This window comes from Phodopus roborovskii, unplaced genomic scaffold (assembly GCF_943737965.1).
Source record: "Phodopus roborovskii unplaced genomic scaffold, PHOROB, whole genome shotgun sequence".
In the NCBI taxonomy this organism is placed as follows: Eukaryota; Metazoa; Chordata; class Mammalia; order Rodentia; family Cricetidae; genus Phodopus; species Phodopus roborovskii.
The window spans coordinates 35,624,584-35,649,707 of NW_026126433.1; the positions used below are offsets into that span (position 1 = coordinate 35,624,584).

At 38.6% G+C, this 25,124-nt stretch overlaps 1 protein-coding gene across 2 annotated transcripts in view; it reads left to right on the forward strand.

Annotated features, from left to right (window-relative positions):
- The first annotated feature begins 392 nt into the window (after nt 1-392).
- Nucleotides 393-25,124, forward strand: part of Nme7 (NME/NM23 family member 7) — a 120,143-nt gene continuing 95,411 nt past the window's right edge. The window contains exons 1-2 of one of the 2 annotated variants that reach the window (XM_051186150.1): nt 393-551; nt 7,038-7,135. In XM_051186150.1, coding sequence (XP_051042107.1) covers nt 7,064-7,135 — 72 coding nt within the window. In that variant the 5' untranslated portion in view covers nt 393-551; nt 7,038-7,063. Of the gene's footprint in view, nt 552-7,037; nt 7,136-17,679; nt 17,761-25,124 lie in introns of those variants that run through there. The other variant, XM_051186151.1, reaches the window with a different exon arrangement.

Sequence of the window (25,124 nt, forward strand, 5' to 3'; positions counted from 1 at the left end):
TCTTCCTGTCTAAAGATAACTATTTCCTGTGCTCAGATCCACTAACTATGGTGAGTATTGCAGGAGCCCTGTGCCCTGGTAAGTGAGTGTTCAAGTGTTTGGGCGGCTGGGCACCCAGAGGCGACCCCATGCCTTCCCTCTTCAGCTCCTCATCTCATCTCGCTGAGCTCAGTCAGCTCTCTTCCCGCCCTCCCTTTTTACTTGCACCACCCCAACTTCCACCTCAGCGCCACTAAAACCTCAACCTAGAGTAACGTAGCAGAAAGTAAAGGGGAAAAATTTAAAATCTAAGAGCACCCGATGAGGATTATTTCGAACAAGCAGTTTATAAGTTTGCATTGTACATCTTTGTTTTTGCATTTTTCAAGGGTGCAGCCTCCTACCGACGAGGAGGTGATGTCTCGACACTAACTGGATCTGAATCTCCCTAAATACTGGGGTCTGTTCTCACAAGTGGTCGAGTTCCACCTTGCATCTCCTACCAGGACCGTTTAATAATAGATGTCTGCTGGCTCAGTCTATTGCATACTTTCCAGGCCCTGTTTTAGCAGGTATGTCTTTCAGGGTTACTTGGAGAGCTTCTGGAATTCACGAGCACCGCCATCAATCGTGACTGAGTAGCAATGGGGCTTGATGATTTGCTTGTTAAATAAGCCTTTCAATGATGTCAGTCCTCCCAAGGCTTCACCTCTCAGAGTCCCATTTAACTCATCTTCAGTCCGCTCAGCACTCGAGGGTGGTGGACCAGACACAGCAAAAACATTGCCTTCAGATGGGTGTAGCTGTAGCCAGAGACATCCCCCACATCGCATTGCTGTTCAGCAATCCTTTTTGTTACCTAATCAGCTCCTCTTCCCTCTAGAGACCTTTTCAAACTTTACTTCATAAACCCTAAGCCTCATTTTTTGTTTCTTTCTAGGCACATGGGAGAATCCAATAGACAATGTGTTCAGTATCAGATCCCAACTAATCAATGCTTTTGTCCATTTGGTAGCCTTGTGTTTCTGCTTTAGAGAAGGGAGTGTCAAGAGATCATTTATCCGATTATGCTCTTGGTTTCACTTGGCTATCATCTACTGTGCCTATCTATGCCACAAAATAGTATTTGATCCTGTGTGTGTGTGTGTGTGTGTGTGTGTGTGTGTGTGTTGTGTACATTGATTATTATGTAAAGTTCTTTCTCACTGGGACTCATGAGCCATGAAAATTGAAACATGATGTACTTTGAAGAGTAATACATCTTAGAGCAGGAGAGTGGAAGTCTCCAGGCATGCAGATTTATCTTATTCCTCCTTAACCTAGGGATGGTGCTCTTTACTATTTGTCAAGAAAACTGAATTTTAAAAAAGCCTAAAAACAGTTAAGTAAAATTTCATGTTTTTCTCCAACATCTAGATCTTTCTCTTGTATTGTTTGCTGTGAGCCCTTTCTGAGAAACCGTGAGATTATTTTTAGGGGAGGGGAAGCTAGATGCTCCTTCTGTCTGTGTGTGCACTCTAGGCATGGGCAATAGATGCATTGTTGTATGTGGCAAAGGCTAAGTAAGGGTCTCTGTGTGCCTTTCTCATTACTCGGACTGAACTATATAACCAGTGTTGGAGGGTAGCTCACATGGTGAAGTTGTCTTACAAGCCTGAGAACCTGCATTCATGAAAAAGCTAGTCTGTGCTTGTAATCCCAGCCCTGGAGAGGCAGAGACAGGTGAACTGGTAAGCTAGCCTACCCTACTTGGTAAGTTCCAGGCCTGTCTCAAAAAATAGATCTTAACAAACCTGACTCCTGTCCTTGGGACCCAGGTCCTAAAGGAGAGAACCCCCTCTCTTAAGTTGTCCCGTGACTTCCACACATGTACTCTGATATACACACACATTCACTATAAATACGTATAAAGATAATTTTTTAAAACGGGGTGGTACGTGAAGAATGGTATCCAAGGATATCTTGTCTCCCACATGCACATGCATACATGTTATTGTGTACCTATAGTACACTCATCATAAACACACTTAATGAGTCATAGGCCAGCCAGAGTTGTGTAGTGAGACCCTGTCTACACACACACGCACACACACACAGAGGAAAGAAGAAATTAAATAGTTTAAAGGTATGACAGTATGACATGCATTCTGGGACAGGCCCCCCCAAAGATGTGATTTTCAAACTGAGATTCTAGTAAAAGGAAAGAGGTGGATCTGGAAGTGGATCTAGAATATTCCATTCTGAACAGAGGCAAGGTTAGTGCAGAGGTAGATTAGAGAACCTGGATGAAGAGAGGATTGGAGAAGGTAGTTAGGAACCCAAAATACTGAAATACACGGATCTTGGAAAGAATGATAGATTTTATTTTAGATATACTACCATAATGTGTCTAATATATTTTATCCCATCATTTAATTTTTTAATTTTGTTTGTTTGCTTGCTTATTTATTTTTTACCATGGCTCTGCCTTTAAACTTCAGCCATATTAGTGTGGTCTAACAGTGACATATTTCTTTTTCCTTATCTGTCACACTATTGAAATTTTCTGGAAATGTTTTTCTTCTCTCCCCTTTGGAGACCCTTCCAATTGCTCTTTTATGACTTGGTTGTCACTTTCTGGCTGTGGTGAGTGTGAGTGGTAGGTGTTGATGAGGTGTGGTTTTCTCAGAGACTCTTCTGCTGCCTCTCTTGATGGTGCAGTAGCAAACGACTTGTATATTGTCTAGAAATATCCTTTACTTCCAATGAGGCAAACCTCCATTGCTTTCCTGCAAACGTTGTCTAAATGATTCATTTCTAAAAGCTGTGTATTTTAATAACTTCTGTTAGTCAGATGTAAGACATGACAGTCACTAAAATGACCCATTTACCCCACGCTTATTTCTGTTTCTTACACTTGCCTATTAAGTTGCTATTGTTATCTCCACTGACTCATCTTACATTCTGTTGTAGGCACATTTCTTTATTCTTTAAATGCTCCTCTCTGTGCCTGTGTAATAATGGCTATAGACCCCTCTGATGTTATTAAATTTGATTTAGTCCTTGTCCATAGACTTAATATATTCAAATTAAACATGTATATGTGTGTGTATATATATATATGTGTTAAGTATAACAGCTTCTTCTGCTGTAGAAATATGGAAAGCTATTGTATGCAATCACTTTTATTATATTGATGAAACACCCTAGGCACATATTTATGTATGTGTGTACATGTGTATATATGATTCTACCTTATATGTTGTTTTAAAATATGTTTTCCCTCACTTAATAGATCTTGTATTTTTTTTGTATTAGTTTTAAAAATTACATTTTATATTTTCATTTTCTCCAGTTGAATCAATCCACATAGTATCCACATATTAATTTGTTGTGTTATTACTCTATGTAACACATTTTACACATGCCCATTATTTCTTTAGAATAAATGAGAAAGGAATAACTAAGTGAGGGGTTAGTGTGCATTTTTAAGATTTTGATATGCTGCCAATTCCCCCAGAAAAGTTTCTCCAATTTGTACTCTGCTTGCAGAATGCCAGGGTTCCTGTTTCTCTAACACAACTGGTGTTCCTACTCATTACATAATACATCTGTCATTACATACATACATCTTTCATTACATACATACATTTATCATTCCATACATACATCTGTCATATGCATATACATATACATATATATACATCTGTTATTACAAACATACATCTATCAAATGATAGATTTAATCTTTTACTAAGAAGGCCTCTTACATTTTTTTAGAATATTGAGAAACAAATTGCTGCATGTTGAATAAATGAAAGTAACTGTTGACATTTACCTATAATATTTATCTGTAATTGTTTTCCCATATCTCTCAAAGTGTTAAAATTTGAAATGTATTGTCTGTTTGTAATGAAGAAGCTAAAAGCTGGCTTGAAAACCCTTTACTAATGTAAAAGTTATCCAGGTCGCCCTTGGGTAGCTGTTGGAAAACAGCTTGTTGCAGGCCCTGATACAGAGCTAGAGCTGGAGTTTCCCAATCTTTATTGCCGTCCTGCCTTCAGCAGCTACCAACCAGGCATTGCAGGATCTTTTGGGGCCATTGTTTGCTCATCCATAAAATCAGAAAGCTAGTTCTTACATTACCTCAAGGCACTTTTATGAGGATCAAATAGTGAATAATTCATAAACTGTAATGTATCCATATGAAATGTATTTTCATAATAACCAGATTACTCCCTAATGAGAAGATAGTTGGGAGAAATGAAAAGAGATTAAAATCTAAAACGAGCTTCAGCAATAACCATTTGAAGTTAACAGTATTCTTGTCCAGTTTTACTCTTGAGAAATTTACTTTTGTATATTAAATTCATTTTTCTTCAAGTTGTCTTATGCATTCATTTTCTTGATGGAAGCAGTTAGAGGCTAGAGAAAAGAGAGGAGAGGATGAGAAATAGGAGGACTTGGTCTTGAGTTCAGTTTTAAGAACTTATATGGTCCAGTAGATGGCTACACACCCATGAATCTATAAACACCACAAGTTGGACTTGGTGTGCTACTAAAAGAGAAAGGACCTGAAGTTGGGGAGATGGAGAGTGGGTCTGGGAGGGGTTAGAGAGAAGAACAAATATGATCAATATTCATTGTATGAAATCCTCCTAGAATAAATAAAAATTTGGTTGGCAATGCACGTCTTTAATCCCAGCACTTGGGAGGCAGAGGCAGGGAGAACTCTAGGTTTGAGGCCAGCCAGATCTACGTAGTGAGTTCTAGGCAGCCAGGGATACACAGGAAAACCCTATTTTGAAAAAAAAACAAAAAAAAAAAAAAAAAAAAAAAAAAAAAAACAGAGGCCCCCGCAAAAGAACCCATTTGGTTTTTGGGGGATGAGCAGGTAAACATGGCTGATGTATTTAATCAGGCATTACATCTGATATCTGTGAATTTCTACTCAGTTTAAATGGATTAATTGTGAATATTGCTTCTATAGCTTGTAGTTTTTTGATTTTCATTGGTATTTGTTCATGAAAATACAATTGGAGCATTCTGACCTCTTCAGTTTCTTGCTCCTTGGGTTCAGATATATGCCTTTGAAAAAATTAAAATCCATGCATCCTGTGGCAAGTTCAGCTCTAATGTTTGTGTCAATCATCTTTTTTGTTAAGTAACTTACTACATTTTACTATGCATCTGAATTTTTAAAAACAGTTATATTTCTTTAATATCGGAATACTTTTTATAATTGCTTTTATGCAAAGGGAGTGTGGCTTCTGTTGGCCCGGTTACTTGTTTCTTATCGGCTAGCTCTGTCTTAAGTATTAACCCATTTGTGTTAATCTATGTATTTCCACGTTGTCTTCTTACCGGGAGCCGGCTGCCGCATACTGCTCTCTCCAGACTCTCCATCTTGGCTCTCCTTACTACTTCCTATTTCCTCCTTGTCTCCTAGTCCCTCCTATCTTGCTTTCCTATTGGCCAACAGTGTTTTATTCATTAACCAGTATGAGAAACATATACAGAATGACATCTCCCATTAGGCTTCTTTAGGAATATTGAGAGCTTTATGATTTTTTGCTGTTGATTTTCAGTATCCTTCATACACATGTCACTGAGATAGAAACTGAACTTGGAACAGTTTATTAGAAATGAACACTGGGCATAGACTCCTGAACTCCCTGCTTTTCTGTTGAACCCTTGCAGTGTCACACACACGACATACAAAGATAAGACTGTTTTTATTTATTTATTTATTGAGACAGAGTTTCTTTGTGTAACAGCTCTCACTGTCCTGGAACTTGCTTTGTAGAGCAAGCTGGCCTTGAACTCACTGAGATCTACCTGCCTTTGCCTGCTGTGTGCTTGGATTAAGGAAAGGTGTGTGCCACCACCACCTGACTAAGACTAACTTTAAAAGCAGAAATAATTCAGATCACTTTTTTTAAGGAGCTCATAGACTGAGTCTTATTTTAACATAAGACTAAAAGAGACTTCTAATTTTCTTGTTTGTAAAATGAGATTGATAAAACATTAGCCTCATTATAGAGATATTGTTATCATTAAATGTTATGATGCTTACCCTAATGCTTTATATACTGGGTAAGCATATTAACCTTGGTTGGTATTTCTGCTGTTTGTCTTTTATTAAATTTGTTTTTGATATTTTTGTGTGTGTATATATATGTATATGTATATACATATATATGTATTACTGCTTTCTGATTATTGTCATGTTCACCCTCTTCTATCTCCCTCCCATCACAGTTACTAGCCACCCTAGTCCCCTTTCTGCATTTATGTCTTTTTTATGTTGTTTTGTGAACCACTGAGCTGAACAAGAGCCATCTATGCAAGTATAAATTTGTAACTGTCCATTAGAGCTTGGGCTCATTAGTGGGTAAATAACTGAAGACAACATCTGGCTTTCCACCAGAATTTACCAGTAGACCATAGTTCATCAGTGAGAAGTAGGGCCACTTTGGGCTTCTACCTCATCTGTTTTTGCCATTCGACAGGCCCAGTGTGTTCAAGCCCGTTTTGATATGAGATCATGATTTCATTGATTGAATCATGCTCATAACAGTGTTTCATAGCATTTCTCACTGTATTTTGGCTTGTACAATTTTTTCCGGCCCCGTTCAGCCAGTCTTAAAGGAGGTAGTATGAATGTCCCATTTGGGGTGGAGCACTTTACTGTCACTTAATTTTAGTGTTTCGAGCAGCCATACATCTTTGCATTCACCAGTGTTCATTATAAGAGATGTTTCTCTGATTAAGAATGAGAGTAGCATTTGTCTATGGGTATACATAGAAGTATTTAAAAGACAAAAATTGGCACTCAATCTAGCTAACCAATGGTAGGGAGTCTTCCTCCCTCTGCCGTGGGCTAACTGGGTTTACAGTACCAGACATGAATTCCCTCTTGGTGGGCAGGTCTGGAAACTAATCAGAGTACTTGTTTGCCACCATGATGGTTGTGCCATTGTTGTAGCAATGAGCACATCTTGCCTGGCAAGTTGGTATTGTAGTTCATAGATTGGTCATCTGGGTATTGATGGTTACTGATGCCTTTTCTTCCACAGCAACCTGCATTGCATCCTCTGGCACTATGAAAGCTGGTCAGCAGGGAAGAAGCTTACAGCCCAGTTCCAGTTTGGTTTCTCTGTATCTTGCACCCAAGGTGTGTGGTGTCTTCAGCAATAGAGTTTTATCAATTAATTCTGATGGACAATCAAGAGGAATGACAAGAGCCTGTATTGTGTAGGAAGCCTCTGGGATCTCTCTGACCAACAACGTAAAAGGAAGTATCCCACATTTGGAGTGAGATTTTTGTGTGATAAGCAATGGCTATTAGAGACAAGTTTCTACTGTTTTGTTATTGACAAGTCTTAAGAGAGATTTCCAGAATTGAGGAATACAGAGGAGAGACTGATCTCTATGACATGATGTTAATTATTTGTTTATTGCTTTTTCCAGTGATGGAGATCAAACCCAACACCTTGTACTTGCTAGGCAAGCCCTCTACTACTGAGCTAAATCCCCAACCCAAGAAATGTTAATTAAAAATAACAAAGTTAGCTAACTTTAGCTTCTCTGTGTTATTTTTATTCAGTGAGCTTTATGCTTTCTTTAACATATGAATATGTATAAATCCAAAATGAAACTTAACAAATTTTAATGCCAACATCAGTTCCCTAAATTTACCAGCAGGCATTTGGAGGCAGTAGGAGGCCATGTCATTAAGGTTCATTGTTAGATTGTTAGAGTTTAGCTTTGTTACCTGTACACTTAAGTGTGTAACAGACTTCATTTCTCTCCTCTCTGTTAATGTTAGTTTTTCACATTGACTCCTTTTTTTATGAGTTGTGAGTGTTAGAAAGTACTTTTGAATATCATCTATTTATATGTATGTATATATATATATATATATATATATATATATATAAAAACATTCTCTGTTGGGTTTTTTTTTTTTTTTTTTTTTTTTTGGAGACAGAGTCTGTGTTTTTTAGATTTACGTCTGTTCCAGCCACCCTAGCTTTTGCCTTTACCTGAAATGCTCCGTCTTCTCCTTCACACCTGTGCTCAAATGGCACCTCATCGGGGGCAGGATTTCCTTGTCCACTCTTCTAGAGCAGCAGCCCTCGTTGTTCTCCATCCTGCCTCTTCTTCTTCTTTTTTTTTTTTTTTTCATTTTCATTTCATTTTTTTTTCATTTTTCATTTCATTAAAAACAAAAACATTACAAAGCTGCAGACTTTTCAAAAATGGTGTTTAGAAATTTTAAATTTATCTCTTTTATGGCAACTAAGAGTTTTAAGTAACCCCCAATACCTCTGGAGGTCTGTATTATATGCACAGAGAAGATAATTCTGCACCGTTGAGGAATAGAAAGGATGAATATCCTAAGAATGCTGTGAAAAGATAGTTAAGAAAAGCAGTTGACTTCCTCTGCATACCCTCACTAGTCATTTGCTACAGAACTACTTTTTTTTCAAGTCCTACCCAGTACTGTGGAAAAATCTAGAATTCTAGATCAAAAGGAGTAGATGTTTATTCTGAGAGAAGTCTGGCTTTATTCATGCCCAATCATGGTTAAATTTCTACTATTTGACAGTCACTGTTCTAGACAACGTCTAAGGAGCTAAAAAAGACCAAGTTTGGAGAGAAATACAATTTTAGACAAAAAGTATATGATACAATATGATATGCTATGATATGATGTGATATGACATGATGTGGTATGATAGGAAGTATTGCTGATTATGAGAAATGAAGTAATGTATAAGGCTGTGGAGTGAGGACTATAGAAAGACCTGGTCATTGGATAATCATAGAAGCCCCTCCACACTGACCTGAGTAAATGATGATGTAGCATCCTTTAGGATCCCTAGACGGAAAATGGGCTAATCAGAGAGAATTGTCTGTGTAAAGATCTTGGAGTAGTAACTTTATATGGACTGACCAGTTTGTATGTATATGTTTAAGACACACACACACACACACACACACACACACACACACACGCACACCAACACCACTACTACAGAAAAAGAGGTCATGAAAGAGAGCAAGGGGGTGGCACACAGGAGGAGGGTTCTCAGGGAGGAATGGGAAGGGAGAAATGATGTAGTTATAATGTCAAAAATAAAAACATTAAAAGTAAAAAGATTATAGGGCGGGTGAAAGGGTTTATCTTTCATCATCAGGCCATTGGGGCGAATCAGCAGTGAGGGACAGGATTAGCAGATGTGAAGAGGGGCTGGGACTGGGGAAAATAAACCCAGTGTGTGGTGGCCTGGTAGTGCTTTAGAATTGAGAGACTGACCCTTTCAAATTCCAACCATTCTGAAACCCAGATTGTCACCTAAAGCTTAGTAGACTGTGAGCTCCAAATTGTGAATAGCAACAGGCCCATAAGAAAAGTATGAAGGGGGGTGGGAGAGATGGCTTATCAGTTAAGAGTACTGGCTGCCCTTCCAGATGACACAGGTTCACTTCCCAGCACCCACATGGCAGCTAACAACCATCTGTAACTCCAGTTCCATGGGATCAGACCCCCTCTTCTGGTCTCCACAGTCTCTACATGCATATGTTGCAGAGACATACAACATATAAGCAAAAGATTCATACACATGAAATAAAAATGAATAAAATCTCAAAACCTGTGCATGTACACATTGAGGAAATTGGCTGATAACTTTTAAAAACCCGTTCTTGATCTGCTAATCTAGTTTCATCCACGAATTTAAAGATAAATTAAGCTGAGGCATACTTAAAGGCAGGATGTCTTCTACCTGATTGTAGCATTTTCACTTGCTTATGGTGTGCATATTTCTGTGTATACTTAGCTGGCCCCATACTGAATTAGTTCTGGTTTCTCCACTAAGGCAAGGAGTTAAAATCTTTAATCAGCCATAAATAAATAAATAATTCATCCAAGCAGCACTAGATGGACTCAGCATGTTGTATTTATATATTTATTTGTGTATGTATGAGAGAGAGAGAGAGAGAGAGAGAGAGAGAGAGAGAGAGAGAGAGAGAGAGAGTATAATAGTTAAAGAAAAAACAGGCTACGAATTTGATGGGTGGAATGTGGGAGGGTGAAGTTATGTAATTATATTTTAATTGTTTTGAAGAAGTTTCAGTGGATGTACTGCCAGCAAGCGCCCACTTCCGTTGTTTTACTGTCCCCTTCTCTCCTGCTCTAGTCCTGTTTCAATTCCTCTTCTATTTTTAATATGCAGAGTTTAGAGGTAAGAAAGATATCCAGAGTGAAATATGAGAGAGGAGAGAGAGGAATAGACATCAAAAGTCCAGGAGAGAAAACTCAGAAGCTTCTGATCTGAGAAAGAAATAGAGGTGTCTGCCCCTGCCAGATACCCGTGCCCTCTCTGAGGTACCGCTGCCCGTTCTAGCATGCACAAGGCTCTTAGAAGGCCAGTGCTGGTAGAGCTCCTCCCATTTCCAACCACGTGCATCGGGGACTTCCCTGTGTGTTCTGCCTCCTGGCTCTCAGAGGGCTGAGAAGAGCTCTGGAACTAGGTCACTCCTAGTGTCAGCATGCCTGGGTTGACTCATGGATCCCTTTGCTTAAAAGACCATCCTAATCACTGTCTGTGTGTTATAGCTAAAGTCTAATGAATACAAGAAAAACAAATCCACATCTTAAAAAGTTGAGTTAAGAGTTACATAACTTAGGATGGCACCTTTAATGCCAGCACTTGGGAGGCAGAGGCAGGTGGATCTCTGTGAGTTTGAGGCCAGCCAGGGATGTTTCATAGAGAAACCCTGTCTCAAAAAACCAACCAACCAACCAACCAAACAAACAAACAAACAAACAAACAAATAAATAGAATAGAATAGAATAGAATAGAATAACTTTAGAGTCCTTTCAAGGAGCTTAATGTGATTAATATAAGAGCTGAGAAAATTATTGTACACACACATACACAAACATAGATACACATACACACACATATACACACTCACTGTAGACTAAATTTTATAATCTCATGAGGAAGTTGTTCTTGAAATAGCTAGTAGAATTTTTTTAGTTGTTTTCTTCTCATATATTTGATTTAGGTATTAGGAGACAGGTATCATTCCCTCCCATGACAGTGGATGTTTGAACCTGGTAACTTTATCAGTGGCTAAAAAAGCAAGGCTTCAAGCTTGCTTGAGGATGACCTGAGGAAATTACAGAAAATTCAGGTTAGATCCTTTTTTTAATGTACAGGGTTAGAATTGTTGACCTGACCTGGCATGAGGAGGATATCTTAAACCCCAAAGACAAACCGCTTTAACCTATGAATTGGAAAGATACTGTCTGTGGGCTGTTGAAGGCTGAAATGTGTTTATAATTCTTGTAATAACGTCCTGGGGCTGGGCGTAGTGGCACACACACCTTTAATCACAGTACCAAGGAGGCAGACGAATCTCTGTGAGTTCCAAGCCAGTCTGGTTTTCAGAATGAGTTCCAGGACAGAAGAGCTGTTACACAGAGAAACCCTGCCTAGGAAAACAAACAAAAATTCCAAAAAAACCAAGAATTTCCTGGAGGTTGTGAATACTCATGGTGACACAGTTCCACAGTGACAAGGCCTGGGTTGAAGGTTTTCTTGTTTTGTTTTTTTCTTAGTGCTGTATATTCTTTCTAGTGTGCCATAGTCAAGGCCAAGATGTTTGACTTTTTTTTTTTTTTTTTTTTTTTTCTTCTAGGGAATGATTAAAGCTTTCATGTTTCTGTACAAATTCACTTTAACTTTGTTCTTGAGAACCTTCAATTTCTAGATGATATGAGTTACACACACAGGTCTTTTTACAAAAAGACATGATTCACATGGTGCCGATTTAGTAGGCACTTTGCAAACTCATTAAGATTCAGCTCATAACCAAAAGGACTAAATCGATGAATATACCAGATATGGTGACATGTAACCATAGTGGACACTAGGTGGCGCTCCCCCATCACTGGGTGATGTCCTTTCAGGCTCTATTCAGTGTTTATCATATTTGTGCCATTCATATGCCATCCTTGTAGAAATCAGGAGTTCAGGAGTGCACACTACCACAGAGTGTCTCATGAAGTGAAAGATAAACTTGTCTTATCAGATTAAAAAAATGTGAATAATGAATTCTGTTGGATTAAACTTGAAAATGGCATTTTTTGAAATCTGTTATGCTACCAAAATGTTTGACTTACTAAAAAAATGAGTAAGGCTTTAACATAAAATAATATTTGAGTTATATGAAACAAATGAATGGAAGAAAATACTATCCTAATCCGAGCCTCTTCAGGTAGACTCTGATGACCAGTGTTATTAACACTCACTGGTCTATACAAGGCCTCTGTCACTGTGTAGAAGGATGTCCGTGCTTACAGCCACTTGATCCCTGTCAGCTTACTATCCACACACCATTTTCACCAGTAATGAGCACTCAGCTATCCTTTGCTCCTGGCAAAAATGCAGATAGAGTCAGTGATGACTTATGCTGAGTGATGATATTTGCAGTGCATGTGCTTTTGGTTTCTGCAGCATTTGACACAGAAAATAGCGGAAAAAACACAACCCCAGTACCTGCTTGCTTTGCCAGCTCTGTCCTTATCACCACACCTAAGACTGTTTGGCTCTGTGCACCCCTTGCTACATACTTGCTAGTCCTCCTCTGAGAAAAACACAGCCTGCTCTGTATGCACAAACTTTAAACACTTTAACAAATGACACTGTTTATCTATGCCTTTGTCCCCTAGAGAGAAAAACGAATGAGAGAGAGTATTCCAGGAGGGACTGAACTCTTAAAAAATGTCAGGTCAGTTTAAGCACCACAGTGCAGACATGAACCCTTCTGGTTTTGAGTCATTCTTACTCCAGCTTCTGGTTGTAGACCCTTTTTGTTTCTTGAACTTGATAAACTCCATCTTTCCCATCATAGCTTTCTCATTGTATCTCCCTGGGATATTTTTTACCTAGGTTTTTGCATAACTGGCTTCCCCTTATCCTTGTTCTGATATTGTTTTATAAAGAAACCTTAACTGTCTCTTCTAGGTGAAGGTAGGTTCTTTACCTCTCTTTACCTAAAACTTAAACATATTCTTATTTATTCCGTCGTCCTTATAGTACTTATTTTGACAAGTTATTTACATTCTGTGCAATGTATAAGGAGAGATAGGAAATGAGTAACTATGATCTGTACTAATATGGCACATCTGTTTTGAATATTTATTGTATCTGTTGTAGTATCTGACAAAGAGAAATCATTAATATTTATTAAGCAAATGGAAAAATGAATAAGTTCAACCTTTAAAAATGTCTTAACTTTCTATTTGTAATTATTAGTTGGTAAGTTCAGCCTTTCAAATTCATGGATTTATTTAAAAAGTAACTGGTTGCATTTTCTGTATACTATTGATCTATTCAGATGCATCCTTGAACCAAACACATTTTAGCAGGGGTGATATGAAGTAAGCATTAAACATCATGCCTATTACATTTGAAGCTATTAAGCTATGGGGGAAATGAGTAATGGGTGCTGTTAGTAGTGCTACTGGTGGTGAGTACAATTTCAAGGGAAATGACTAGGGCCTCTAGTAGAGAAGATGAAAGTGAGACTAAGTGGGTTGCCTAGACATGGTGATGTGGTTTAATGATGAGTGGAACAGAGTTCAGAACCCAGGAGCAAACTCCTTGTGATAAATTGATTTTTGAAAAAAATGCCACCACCATTAAGTGAGGTAAAAGTAGTATTTGAACAGTTAATGCTGGGGCAATTGAATATTCTCATGTACAAGGATCTGTTTAGACTGTTAATTCACATCACACATGAAAAGTAGCTTAACAGACAAACAAACAAGACCTCAATATAGGACCCCAAATCAGAAATCTCTTAGAATGAAGTGTAGGTCTACATCCTTGCTGTATTGTGTCAAGGAAAGCTTTCTTGGAAGTGACATCAGAATCACAAGTCCCCAAAAGTCTTATCACCTTCCCCGTGAAACGTTACAGAACTGCAAGTGTGTGTGTGTGTGGGGGGGGGGGGGCTGCTTCTGAAGTGTCTTTTCTAGATCCTAGCTGGACACAGGTATGAATAGGGGAGTGGAGGAAACGGAATAAGGGATGAGTTACAAAGGGATGGGCAGAGTTAGAGAAACTGACAGAGCAAGTGCAGGTAGCAGGAGTAGGGGCTGGCAACATCAGAGAGCTGTTGGGGGCTTATCAGGGTGCAGGATGGGAACTGCCAGAGATCAGCTGGAATGGAGGGGCTGTCTGACAGGAGCGGTGGCCTTCAGTGGAGCTCAGCAACTAAATGTTGTCTGACTGAGACGTGGAAAAATAAACATCTTACTCCCAGTCCACTTCCTATACCTTCAGCCATTGACTCCTAGCAAATCCCTGTGAAAGTTGCAAGGTAAAGGAGTCCTTTGCTGAAACCACGTAGTTTGCCTGCCCAGTGCCAACTACAGGAAAGCGTATTGAAGATCTGGAGGAACAAATGAAAACTGCCCAGCACATAGCACATCCCTTTCTAGGCCTAGTGGTGTGGTGGTTAGGGTAAGAGGCATAATTTTCCTCACAGTGTGCCTATGACCTTGACAATTGCAGAGCTTGGAGATAGCATTTATATTGCTATTTTCTTTGCTATCACATGGTTTATGGCCCAACTGGAGTCAATTCTGTAATTGAATGTTAAGTACAAATAGTAATAACTACTTTACAGTTATTTCAGTATTTGATGTTTTAAAGGTCTCAGAACTACACATGTCACTAAGAACTTTCAAAAGAAGTAAATGATCGTCACTATCTTCTAGAAGCCTGTACTCTGGTTTTAGAGAGAATTTTAATTGCACAAGCATACCAGATGACAAGCCGGTGTTTTACTGTGGGAAATTCATCTGTCCCACAAGCAAACAAGGGTCCTTGTAAAGCTGGGCCATGTAACAAGTCACACAGCTCTTGCCAAGTCACTTATCTGCACTTCTGTTCCTTCACTGCTAATGTCTCTTTGATATCTAGGCCTCTGAAAATCGAATCACAAGTTGAGAAATACCATTGGCTGGAGTTGGTGTGGCGAGACTTCACAGTAATTATGTTTGCTTTAAGGCATCTGAAACAATGTTTGCCCCCCTTTTTTTTTCAGAGAAGTTTCCTTTCATACGAGCATGTGACATTGATTTTTCACATGGGAGTGATCTCAGAAGTCAAGAGATTTTTTTTTTTTTTTTTCCTTTGAAGGTTTGGAAAACAAAAGCCCTTTCTGGATGGTGCTCATTGTGGCCGTGGTCCTTTCGGCTTTCTTCACTCTACCCTTTAAAAAGAGTGAAGGTGATTGGGCATCTGTTAGCATCACATTTGGGGAAAACACATGAGTTCGAATATTGATTTTTTTTATTTTGTTTTGGTTTTCTCTCTTTTTGAGGCAGTGGTCTTAGTAGATAGCCTAAACTGTCTGGAGAACCCTGGGAAGCACAGGCTGGCTTTGAACTTGTGACCCTCTTGTCTTTGTTTCAGAGTCCTGGGATCTCAAGTGTAAGCCACACCATTTGCTGCTGTTGCTGCTGTTATGCTTAGTTTTAAACCATAAAATGAAAATTGGTCTTGAACTGGAGTTCTTTCTTCTTGGCTTCCCAAGTGTTTGCATTTCGGAAGTGTATCTATCTTGTGAAGGACAAGTATAAAACAAGTTCTTGTTTAAAAATCTAGCTTGGTTGCTGTGTTTGTTTCCTGTGCTTATCATGCTGTATCTAATCGAGGTAGGAATTGCTGGCTTATTTGCCTCCTGTGTCTGGTAATAAATTTTTAATGATTCACTATATTCTCGGAATGTCCAAGGCAAAATGAAGTTTGTTCTCCAGCAACCACTTTTTTCCTCTGCTTTACTGGAAGCAGCTGGCTTGAGGCAGCAGGTTCTCAGCTGCCACCGACTTCTGATACCGCTGGATGAAGTCATTCAGTGTGGCTACGGGCACAGAGACCCAGACTGGTAGCCCGTTGCAGTACAACCTTTATTGCCTCAGAGGTTAATGAAGACAGGTAGACACTGACAATCGTTAAGACAGAGTAAGAGTAGGAGCTGACTGAACACGCAGATTCTGAAAGTCAGTTTTCAGCCAGTTCAAGACATTTCTCCATGATAGATACATCCATTTGTTGTGACCTAAACAAGGGGCATTTATGTATGAGCAAAAATGTCTTGTTACCTCTTGTGAAATATTTTTACTTGAATAGAACAATAGAAAGCTCCTGTGTATTAAAGTGTCCACTCAGTGCTGCGTTAGACTTGTGTCTGAGAAAATGGCCTGATTAAAAATGGCCTGATTTTTGTTGCTGTGTTGCTGTTTTTGCTCTAATGGAGGGTTAAAGTGATAGGATGTGGCTACCAGAACTGAAGTTGTAAGTGCAGGCAGTGCCTGTGGCCTGCCTAGTCTGACTTTTCTTGGAGGCCTCTTCTCTCCATTCGTTCCCTTTTCTTTCTTTTGTAGGTGTGTGTGTGTGTGTGTGTGTGTGTGTGTGTGTGTGTGTGTGTGTGTGTTGGGGGGGATCACAGCTCTCTTGAGTCCGTTTTCTTTTTCTATCATGTGGGTCTTGGAGCTCTAGCTAAGTTCATGTCACCTTGCTGACAGGCTCCCTATTTGCTGAGCCATCTCACCATCCTTACGGAGAGGGGTTAAGATCACATGTTCTGAAATCCTGCTGCCTAGATTCACCTCTGTTTGCAGGCTCCAAAATCATCTCTGTAAAAGGAAAACTTGCAATACTGTCTGGAAATGCAGAGGGCTTCAGGCCAGTGCCTGGTGAAAGTGCCCCTTCTTTACACTATTGGTTTCCTTACAAAGTTGGGCTGAAAGGATTTGTGTATGTGTGGGGTGTCATGGTCCTGAGGTCTTAACTTCAGGAATCGCTTCTTAGAATTCACAGGGTTTGCCACAGAATTGTGTATAAGGCAAGAAATTGATAAATAAATGTTTTTAGAATAGTGGTTACACAAATTGAGTGTCTAGTTAGGTATGGTCTGTATTTGAATTGAAAGAGGTAAAATAGACTGAGGTTATTTATTTATTTATTGGTGTTTTGAGACAGGATTTCTCTGGGTAACAGCCCTGGCTGTCCTGGAATTCACTCTGTAGACCAGGCTGGTCTCAAACTCACAGAGTTCTGCCTACTTCTGCTTCCTGAGTGCTGGGATTAAAGGTGTGTGCCTCTATTGCCCAGCAACATTGAGTTCTTAAAAGAAACAACATAGATTTTGGGCCAGAAGAGTTATGTTGAATCTCTAAACAATTTTAATCTCACTCTTCTGTTGGAAAAAAGATGTTTATGTATAAAGCTATTAGTATGCATCATTATAAGTACATATGTATTATTATACATACATTATAAGTTATCTATAGTGATAAAACCCTAATGAGCTAGAATAAAACTAAGTAGAGGGAGAAATATTGATGTCTTTTTTCTGCTTTTAGCAGGACATCCAGTACTTCCCAGATTATTGGGTTAGGAAGGTCATTTTTTTCTGGCACATCAATACCACTGTTAAACTTTGCTGTTATGGAAAGTGACAACCTACTAGGGCTAGCATAAGAATTGTGTAATAATATATGGCAAAAACATACAGCTCAGAGTTGCTGTCATTATTGGGGGGAGGGGGTGGAACCTTGTTGAGAATGTTCAAGAAATGATTAACTTTTGTCTCTTTTAATATATCTTTATTCCTAGACTCTCAGTATTTTCTTTTAGTGTTACTCTAGTTATTGGAGGTCACACTTTCATGTATGCCTACATGTAAGAAGTTGTATCTTCAGATTCAGTAAGTCTAACTGTATGGTCCTTGAGTGGTCTCCATTTTCTCATTTACTTTGTCTTGAGATTTTGAAAATGTTCTCCCTCTCTCCTCCTCTTTCTCTTCTCTCTTATATTCAGATTTTCCCTGCCTCTCATTGTTTTATTACTAGTTACTAATTTTTTTAAAAAAGATTTATTTATTTATTATATATACATCGCTCTGCCTACATGTGTGCCTGCAGGTCAGAAGAGGGCACAATATCTCATTATGGATGGTTGTGAGCCATCATGTGGTTTCTGGAAATTGAACTCAGGACCTTGGAAAGAGCAGTCAGTGCTCTTAACCTTTGAGACATCTCTCCAACCCTGCTAGTTACTAATTTAACAAGGGTTTTTATTCCATTGTTAAAAGCAGAAAGCGGATATTGAATTTTGGTAATGAGAAGAACGTGGAGTGCCATGCAGTACACTCTGGCGTCTCTTCCTCTCTCACCTTTCTGTTGGTATGGATGGAAGCTGAGGGAGGGTAACTCAGGAGTTGCTTTCCATTGTCTAGTCATGGAGAATACGAATGTTTTAAAAGTTCAGCTTAATAGAGCTGAGGTGTTGAGTGCTTGCCTGTCATGTGCAAGGCCCTAGTTCAATTCCCAACACTGTAAAATAAATAAGTACATAATAAATAAATATTTGACCAGGATATCCTAGGTCCTTAAAGTCAACTTATTTATTTATTTATTTATTTATTGCAAGTAATGAAAATAGCTTGCCTCTGAAGGCAGCAATGCTCACCACTGCACCTTGTATTAATTGGTAGAAAATGGGTGAATTGTGACATATGCAGGAAGAGAGAACTATACAAAGGGAATATAATGAATATAAGCTTACAGGGAATTTGACTTTTTAAATAACGCAATCATCATGGAGATACACTTCTAAGTGACATGACTTTATGACATTTCATTGCTAAATTAGTTCTGTGGAAGTGATTGTTCTCGATAGTTAGACTACAGTCTTTTATTTCACTGAAGTGTTTTATTTCACAGTGTTTTAGTTAAGTGTTCTCGAAAGAGTGCTTCCTTTTCAAATGGGAATTGTAGGTGGAACCCTGTTCTGTGTAACTCTGCCTTAACTGTACCAGTGACGACTTTCCTACACATACAAATGAGAGGCTTAGGTGTTTGTATGCTCATTGAACTTGGGAGTTCTGGTCACCTCTTCGTTTTCAGACAATATCTTCGTATGTTTGGGCTGCTATAAAAATCGCTCATAACAGCAGGAATTCATTTCTCACATTTCTAGAGGGTAGTTGTCCCAGGACAAGTCTTTAATAGATTCAGTGTTTGACAAGGACTATTTCTTTCTTCACTGGCAGTGCCTTCTTGCTGCATTCCAATATGGGAAACAGGGTAAGGCAGTTTTCTGAGGCCACTTGTGTAAGGATAATAAGCCTCCAAAAGCTGCACTTACTAATAACACCTCACACTGATGATTGGGTTTGTAACATATGAATTTCATGGAGATACAAACATTCACACTATAGCAAGCACCTAGTTATTGCATATACATGGATGGACCGGCAACCAAGATGATTAAAATATTTCTCAGAAATGAATTCTGCAGCTCTTTGTATATACAGTTATTTCCCATTATAGTTTGTTTTGGATTTGGTACATTTATTTTAATAGCTGATATGTTACCTGATTCCTGTCCAGTAACACACATGTGTGTGCGCACACACACATGTGCATGCATACAAACACACACACACACACACACACACACACACACACACACACACGATGTGCTTTGTGGGAGAAGACTAAATAGAAATAGGAGCTGATAATGCAGTAGTTTTGAAAAGCCCTTGGTCTTATTTTGTAGATAATGCAAGCAGTCTGGTAGATTCACTATCAGTGTAAAAAAATAAAAGGTGAATATAGCAGAAAATGTTGCAAGAAATTTTTCAGTACTTATATTAGATGTACACTGGATCATAAAGTGAAGTCATTGTTATTCTAATTAGGTAGCTGGGAAGGTGGCTCAGCCATTAATGTACCTGCTTAAGTTCACATCCCCAGTACCTGTGTAAGCCATGGGAGAAGCGAGGCGAGGTGGCATTCAGTTGTCCTAAGGATGGAGAGACAGAGACAGGAGGATTCCTGGAGTCCACTGGCAAGCCAGTCTAGCCAGATTGGTGAGCTCCAGCTTCAGTGAGAGATGCTGTGTCATAAATAATGTGGAAAGCAATAGAAAAAGACACTTAACATTGATTTTTTTTTTTGTTTACACACAGGCTCATATGTACGCATGCGTGGGCATATGCACATACATGCGCAGTGTGAAGCCATCATTAGACTTCAATGTATAGGAAAATAACATGACTATGTATCCACTCCTAAATTCTGTAATACATTGTGTTTTATTTCTTGGTGTGTATATGTTATGTGTATGTTTTCATATGCACATGGGCATGAGGATGCACATACCTTAATACCTTAAAAACGTGTCCAGAGGCCAAAGTTGACACTGGTGTCTTCTATCACATTTTACCTTGTTTTTGAGACAACCTCTCACTTACAACGGAGCTCACTGCTTCAGCTAGGCTGCTGGGCCATTGAGCTCCAGCGATCCACCTGCCTCCGCTGCTCCCTCTTAACAGTGCTAGAGTTGAAAAAGCATGCTGTTGCAGCTGCTCTTGACTCTCAGTAGGTACTGGATCCAAACACAGGACCCCATGCTGTGCAGACACCTTATTTCCCCAGCCTTGCTTTTATGGTTTTTAAAATAATTTTGAACGCCAGCAATGCCTCTTTTCTCAATTAAGTCTAAGCTCCTTCAACCATCTTATTCAGCTTTATAAACATCTTCAGTTCAATTATATCTGCATATAAATAGCTTCAGTATTTCTCTTTTAACAATAACCTTTTGCACTTTTATTAAACGTGCAAGCAAGCAGCAGCATTAACTTTCTGTTGTTCCCACTTTCAGGAAATACTAGTGTAGCATTGTTACAGGCATGTGTTTGATGATTGGAATGTAATTTTATTGAGTTTTGACAAATGAGTTTTTTTGAAAAACAGGTTATTTAGGATAGTGTTCTCTGTCACTGTTTAGAAGCCAAAAATTCCAAAGTCTTGTTCCTCCAGATGCATTCCTCAGTAACTATTAGTGCTTTGTCATAGAATTCTGTGCCAGCAATTCCTTCAGAATAAAGAAGATGAAATAAAGGCATTTCCAAACACTCACTGTAGATTTGAACTCATGACTACACCATACTACTGTTTGTACTTTTTTTTTGGGGGGGGTAAGCCTTTTTTTCCCTGAACTAATTTTTATTTCCTAGATTCATATAGTTTTGTATCAAACTTAGACAGTGATGGGCTTAATGATGACTTTTTTAGCCTTTTAACTATATTCATTCCCTATTGTCTTTTTTATCCTTCTGTTTGTGTTCTTTCTCTTCCCAAATAGTCCATTTTGCTTTTATGGAAAGAGAAAGGGAGAGAGAGAGTTCCACATAAAAGAGAAACATGCAATATGTAGTATTTGTCTTTATGAACCTGGCTTATTTTTCTTTATGTGATGGTCTCCAGTGTCCAGACAACGTAGTTTTATCCTTCTCTATGGTTGACTAAAACCCCATTGTGTATACATACTTCATTTTGTTTATTGGTTTATTTGTTGAGGAACACTAGACTGACTCTATTACTTTGCTGTAAGTAGTGCTACAATAAACATGGATCGGCGAGGGTATTTATTTGTGTGACTGTGGGCCTTGGCTGATTTGGAACTTGCTATGTAGACAAATATAGCCTCTAACTTACAGAGATTGTCTTGTGTCTGCCTCCTGAGTGCTGGGATATTAAAGGCTTGCATTACAATTCCTGGCAGATAAGGTATTTCTGTAGTGGGCTGACCTAGATTCCTTTGTGTATATTATCAGGGATGGCATCTTAATAACATTGCCAGAAACAATGAAAGTAGCCTGGTCGGAGCTGTTCTTCCTAGGGTGAAGGCCAAACTGACTGTCCATAGTTAGTGATTGCCATATCTTACTTTCTTCAGAGTACTGTGTAGGCAGACTGCCTTTCTGTCTCCCGTCCCCTTGTTCTTTTGACTCATTCAGAACTCTTCTATCTGGTTTTCTTTTTGATTCAGTACTTTGGGTATCTGGACAAAGTATTAATTTTTGGCATCACACACATCTTTGTTTGAAAGTTCCAAGTCTGGCTTTGACCAGCTGTTTGACCTAGCAAGTAAGCACCTGAACCTCTGTTTTCATGTGGGTGAAATGTGCCTCCAATTGTAGGTGTTTTTTGATGATTATTAACTATTTGTGTATAAAACCGGGCTGATGTGATGTTAGCTTATCTCATCACACTCCCACACTTAATGTAATATTTGATTCCAATCACTTGGAGAAATAAAAAAGATTTTAAGAGATTTGCTAAAATAGTAGTTTAGAAAACACTTAGTACCCTTATAAAAGCAACCAAGAATAAGAATGGATCTCACTGATTTATAAAAGCTAATGGTAATTGTTATCCTCACCCCAAAACAGTAGTCCCTCCCTTCCTTTCTTCCTTGATTTCACTAAGTTTTTGGTCCTTAGGAGTGATGCGCCAGTATGTTGCTAAGCTGATTCCTTATTTTAATTGTGCTCTGCCCTCTTGGTGCTTTACCCAGCTATCAGGCCCTGAAAAAGTATAAGGCATTTTAATAGGGATTCTGTTACACCAGAAAAGTGTATCGACACAACTTCCCTTGAGAAATCTTATAATTTATGATGACTAACTTGAGAGAGGAAGACTTAGTCTTCCTAGGCAGTGAGCCCCCTAATTGGTTATCCAATACCAACTGGTCAACCCTGAAATCATATATATGCAAACAACACCAAATTAACTCAGAAGGTTTTATTTATGCATGCATGTACATATGTAACAATAATAACTAAAGAAAAGAGGATACATTCTGAGAACAGTTGGGGAGAGGTTGAAGTGAGGAGGAATGATGCAATATTTTAATTAAAAATTAAAAGAAGAAATAACTTGGGATGCAATTATACCTTAAGATTGTGAGCCATTAAATGGAAAATCCGATAATTTATTTAAAAACAGCTTTGCATGTTTTATTTTCAATACCAGAAATTCTTGAACTGAATGCTTTCTCATCTGTACATATTTATTCCTTTTAAATAAAATATAAGTTATTTTATCGTAAGTCCTGATAGAGTCCTTGCATCCCTGTTTTTCTCAGCAAACCTAGCCATAATTATCTTTTGGTTTTAGAGTAGCTATGTGGCATTAAGCTGTATATTTTTTGACAAATACACTACTAATAAGTACAGTGTATAATATGACTTTAAAATTTATGCTGGGCATGGTGCACCTTTTGTAAGTCCAGCACTTAGAAGGTTAGAGGTAGGCTATATGAGGCCCTGTCTCTAAGGAGAAAAATAAAGTTTAAAATCCATAAAACAAAATTACATTAACTATATGACTATTAAGGCTTTGTTATTTTCAGAACACCTTTGATTTCTGTGTGAATCCGAAACACAGCAGTTAATTTCTCACAACTATAATTTGTTAAAAGTAGTTTTATATTGATTAGTGTTAGGACTTTTTCAATAGTGCCTTGCCTATTTTATAAGTTCAAATTATAAAACAAATCATTATATAACCAATTGAATTATACCATTTAGAAAGAAAATTGCTGCCCATTCTTTTTGACAAAATATCTATGATTGTCTGAGCTTCCCCCAAATGCATAGACAGAGCCTCTTTCAGTTTACCTACTACTATGTGTGTGCACTAACCCATCGCCTCCCATGTACCTATTATATACACTCCCCAGGGTTATGTACAACTGGGAGAGGGTGCACAGGAAGTGTCTAGTGACTGCAATCTCAGATAAGGATCTAATGAACCCCCCCCCCAATGCTCCTTCCATGAGGGAACGTCAACAGGCCTCCTCATGATGCTTGGGTAATCCAGCTGCTCTGGCTAAAGTAGAAACTGCTGTTACGTAGAAGCAGTGTTCCTAACCACCCTCCTCCTGATTTAGTCTGTTCAACACACAGTCTTGTGAGCCTGAATTTAATTTTACCACCACCCAAAATGAAACAATTAAAAAGAAAAGACATTTTTTGATACAGTGTAATGTTTGGATATTTTTTATAAAGTATTTCTGAGAGAAATGGAAATAATCAATGAAGAGTTAATGAATGATTAGTCTTGTAACTACCAGGCCCATTGTGGAACAAACTTAAGGTTTCTTTCTGTCTGTCCTAGTAGAACCAGTTTCTGCGTGAGTTCGCCTGCATGGCCAGAACTGGGGGAGGAGTTGGGGAGTGCAGAGTGCAGTGTCTGCTTTGGACTTAGTCACGTAACAAGCCCCGTGATATTATGCTAGTCATGGATAGCCTCTGGAACTCAATTTCTTCATCTATAAAATGAAGGATTTGAATAAAATGATACCCAGCACTGATACTACTTAGAAAATTGTAAACTTGGGGCTGGAGAGATGGCTCAGAGGTTAAGAGCACTGGTTGCTCTTCCAAAGATCCTGAGTTCAATTCCCAGCAACCACATGGAGGCTCATAACCATCTGTAGTGATATCTGGTGTCCTCTTCTAGCCTGCTGGGACACACACAGGCAGAACACTGTATACATAATGAATAAATAAATAAATAAATATTTAAAAAAAAAAGAAAGAAAAGAAAATGATAGACTTGGGTCAGTGAAGCTGAAAAGTAAAATTTAAAAGTTTTGAAAATGAGTATGGTCTGGGAGTGTGTGTGTGTGTGTGTGTGTGTGTGTGTGTGTGTGTGTGTGTTTAAGAGAGAGAGAGAGAGACAGAGAAAGAATGAGAGAGGGAGGGAGGAAGAGAGAATCAGGCTGTCTCTTAGTTTCTGTTGTTTTAACAAAATATGTGAGACTGAGTAACTTATAAAGAAAATATACTAACTTGGCTTATTGTTCTGAGTGTTGAGAATTCAAAGAATGTGTCATGAGCATCTTTGTTCCATAGTGGATGATCAAAGAGCATGAGTGGGAGAGTTCCCTCTGTAACAACTCATTCCCAAAGCAGCACTGACTCATTAGTGTGTAACCTGTGAACATCTCTAAAGTTCTAAGACTTACTGCTGTCACAATGGAAATTAACTCTAAAAAGGGATTGATAGGGACACGTGAACCTCGACCCAACTTGTGCCAAGAGTAGATGTATTGTCTTTATATCCCCAAATGCACATGAGATGAAAGAAGGGGCAATGTGTGTACTTCAAAAGGAAACCAGAAGGTAGAATGTAAGCCAAGTTTGAATATAGCTTGTTCTCAGAGGATCTTGTTAGCTCATAAAGGAAGTAGGGCTGGCTTGAGAATTATTTT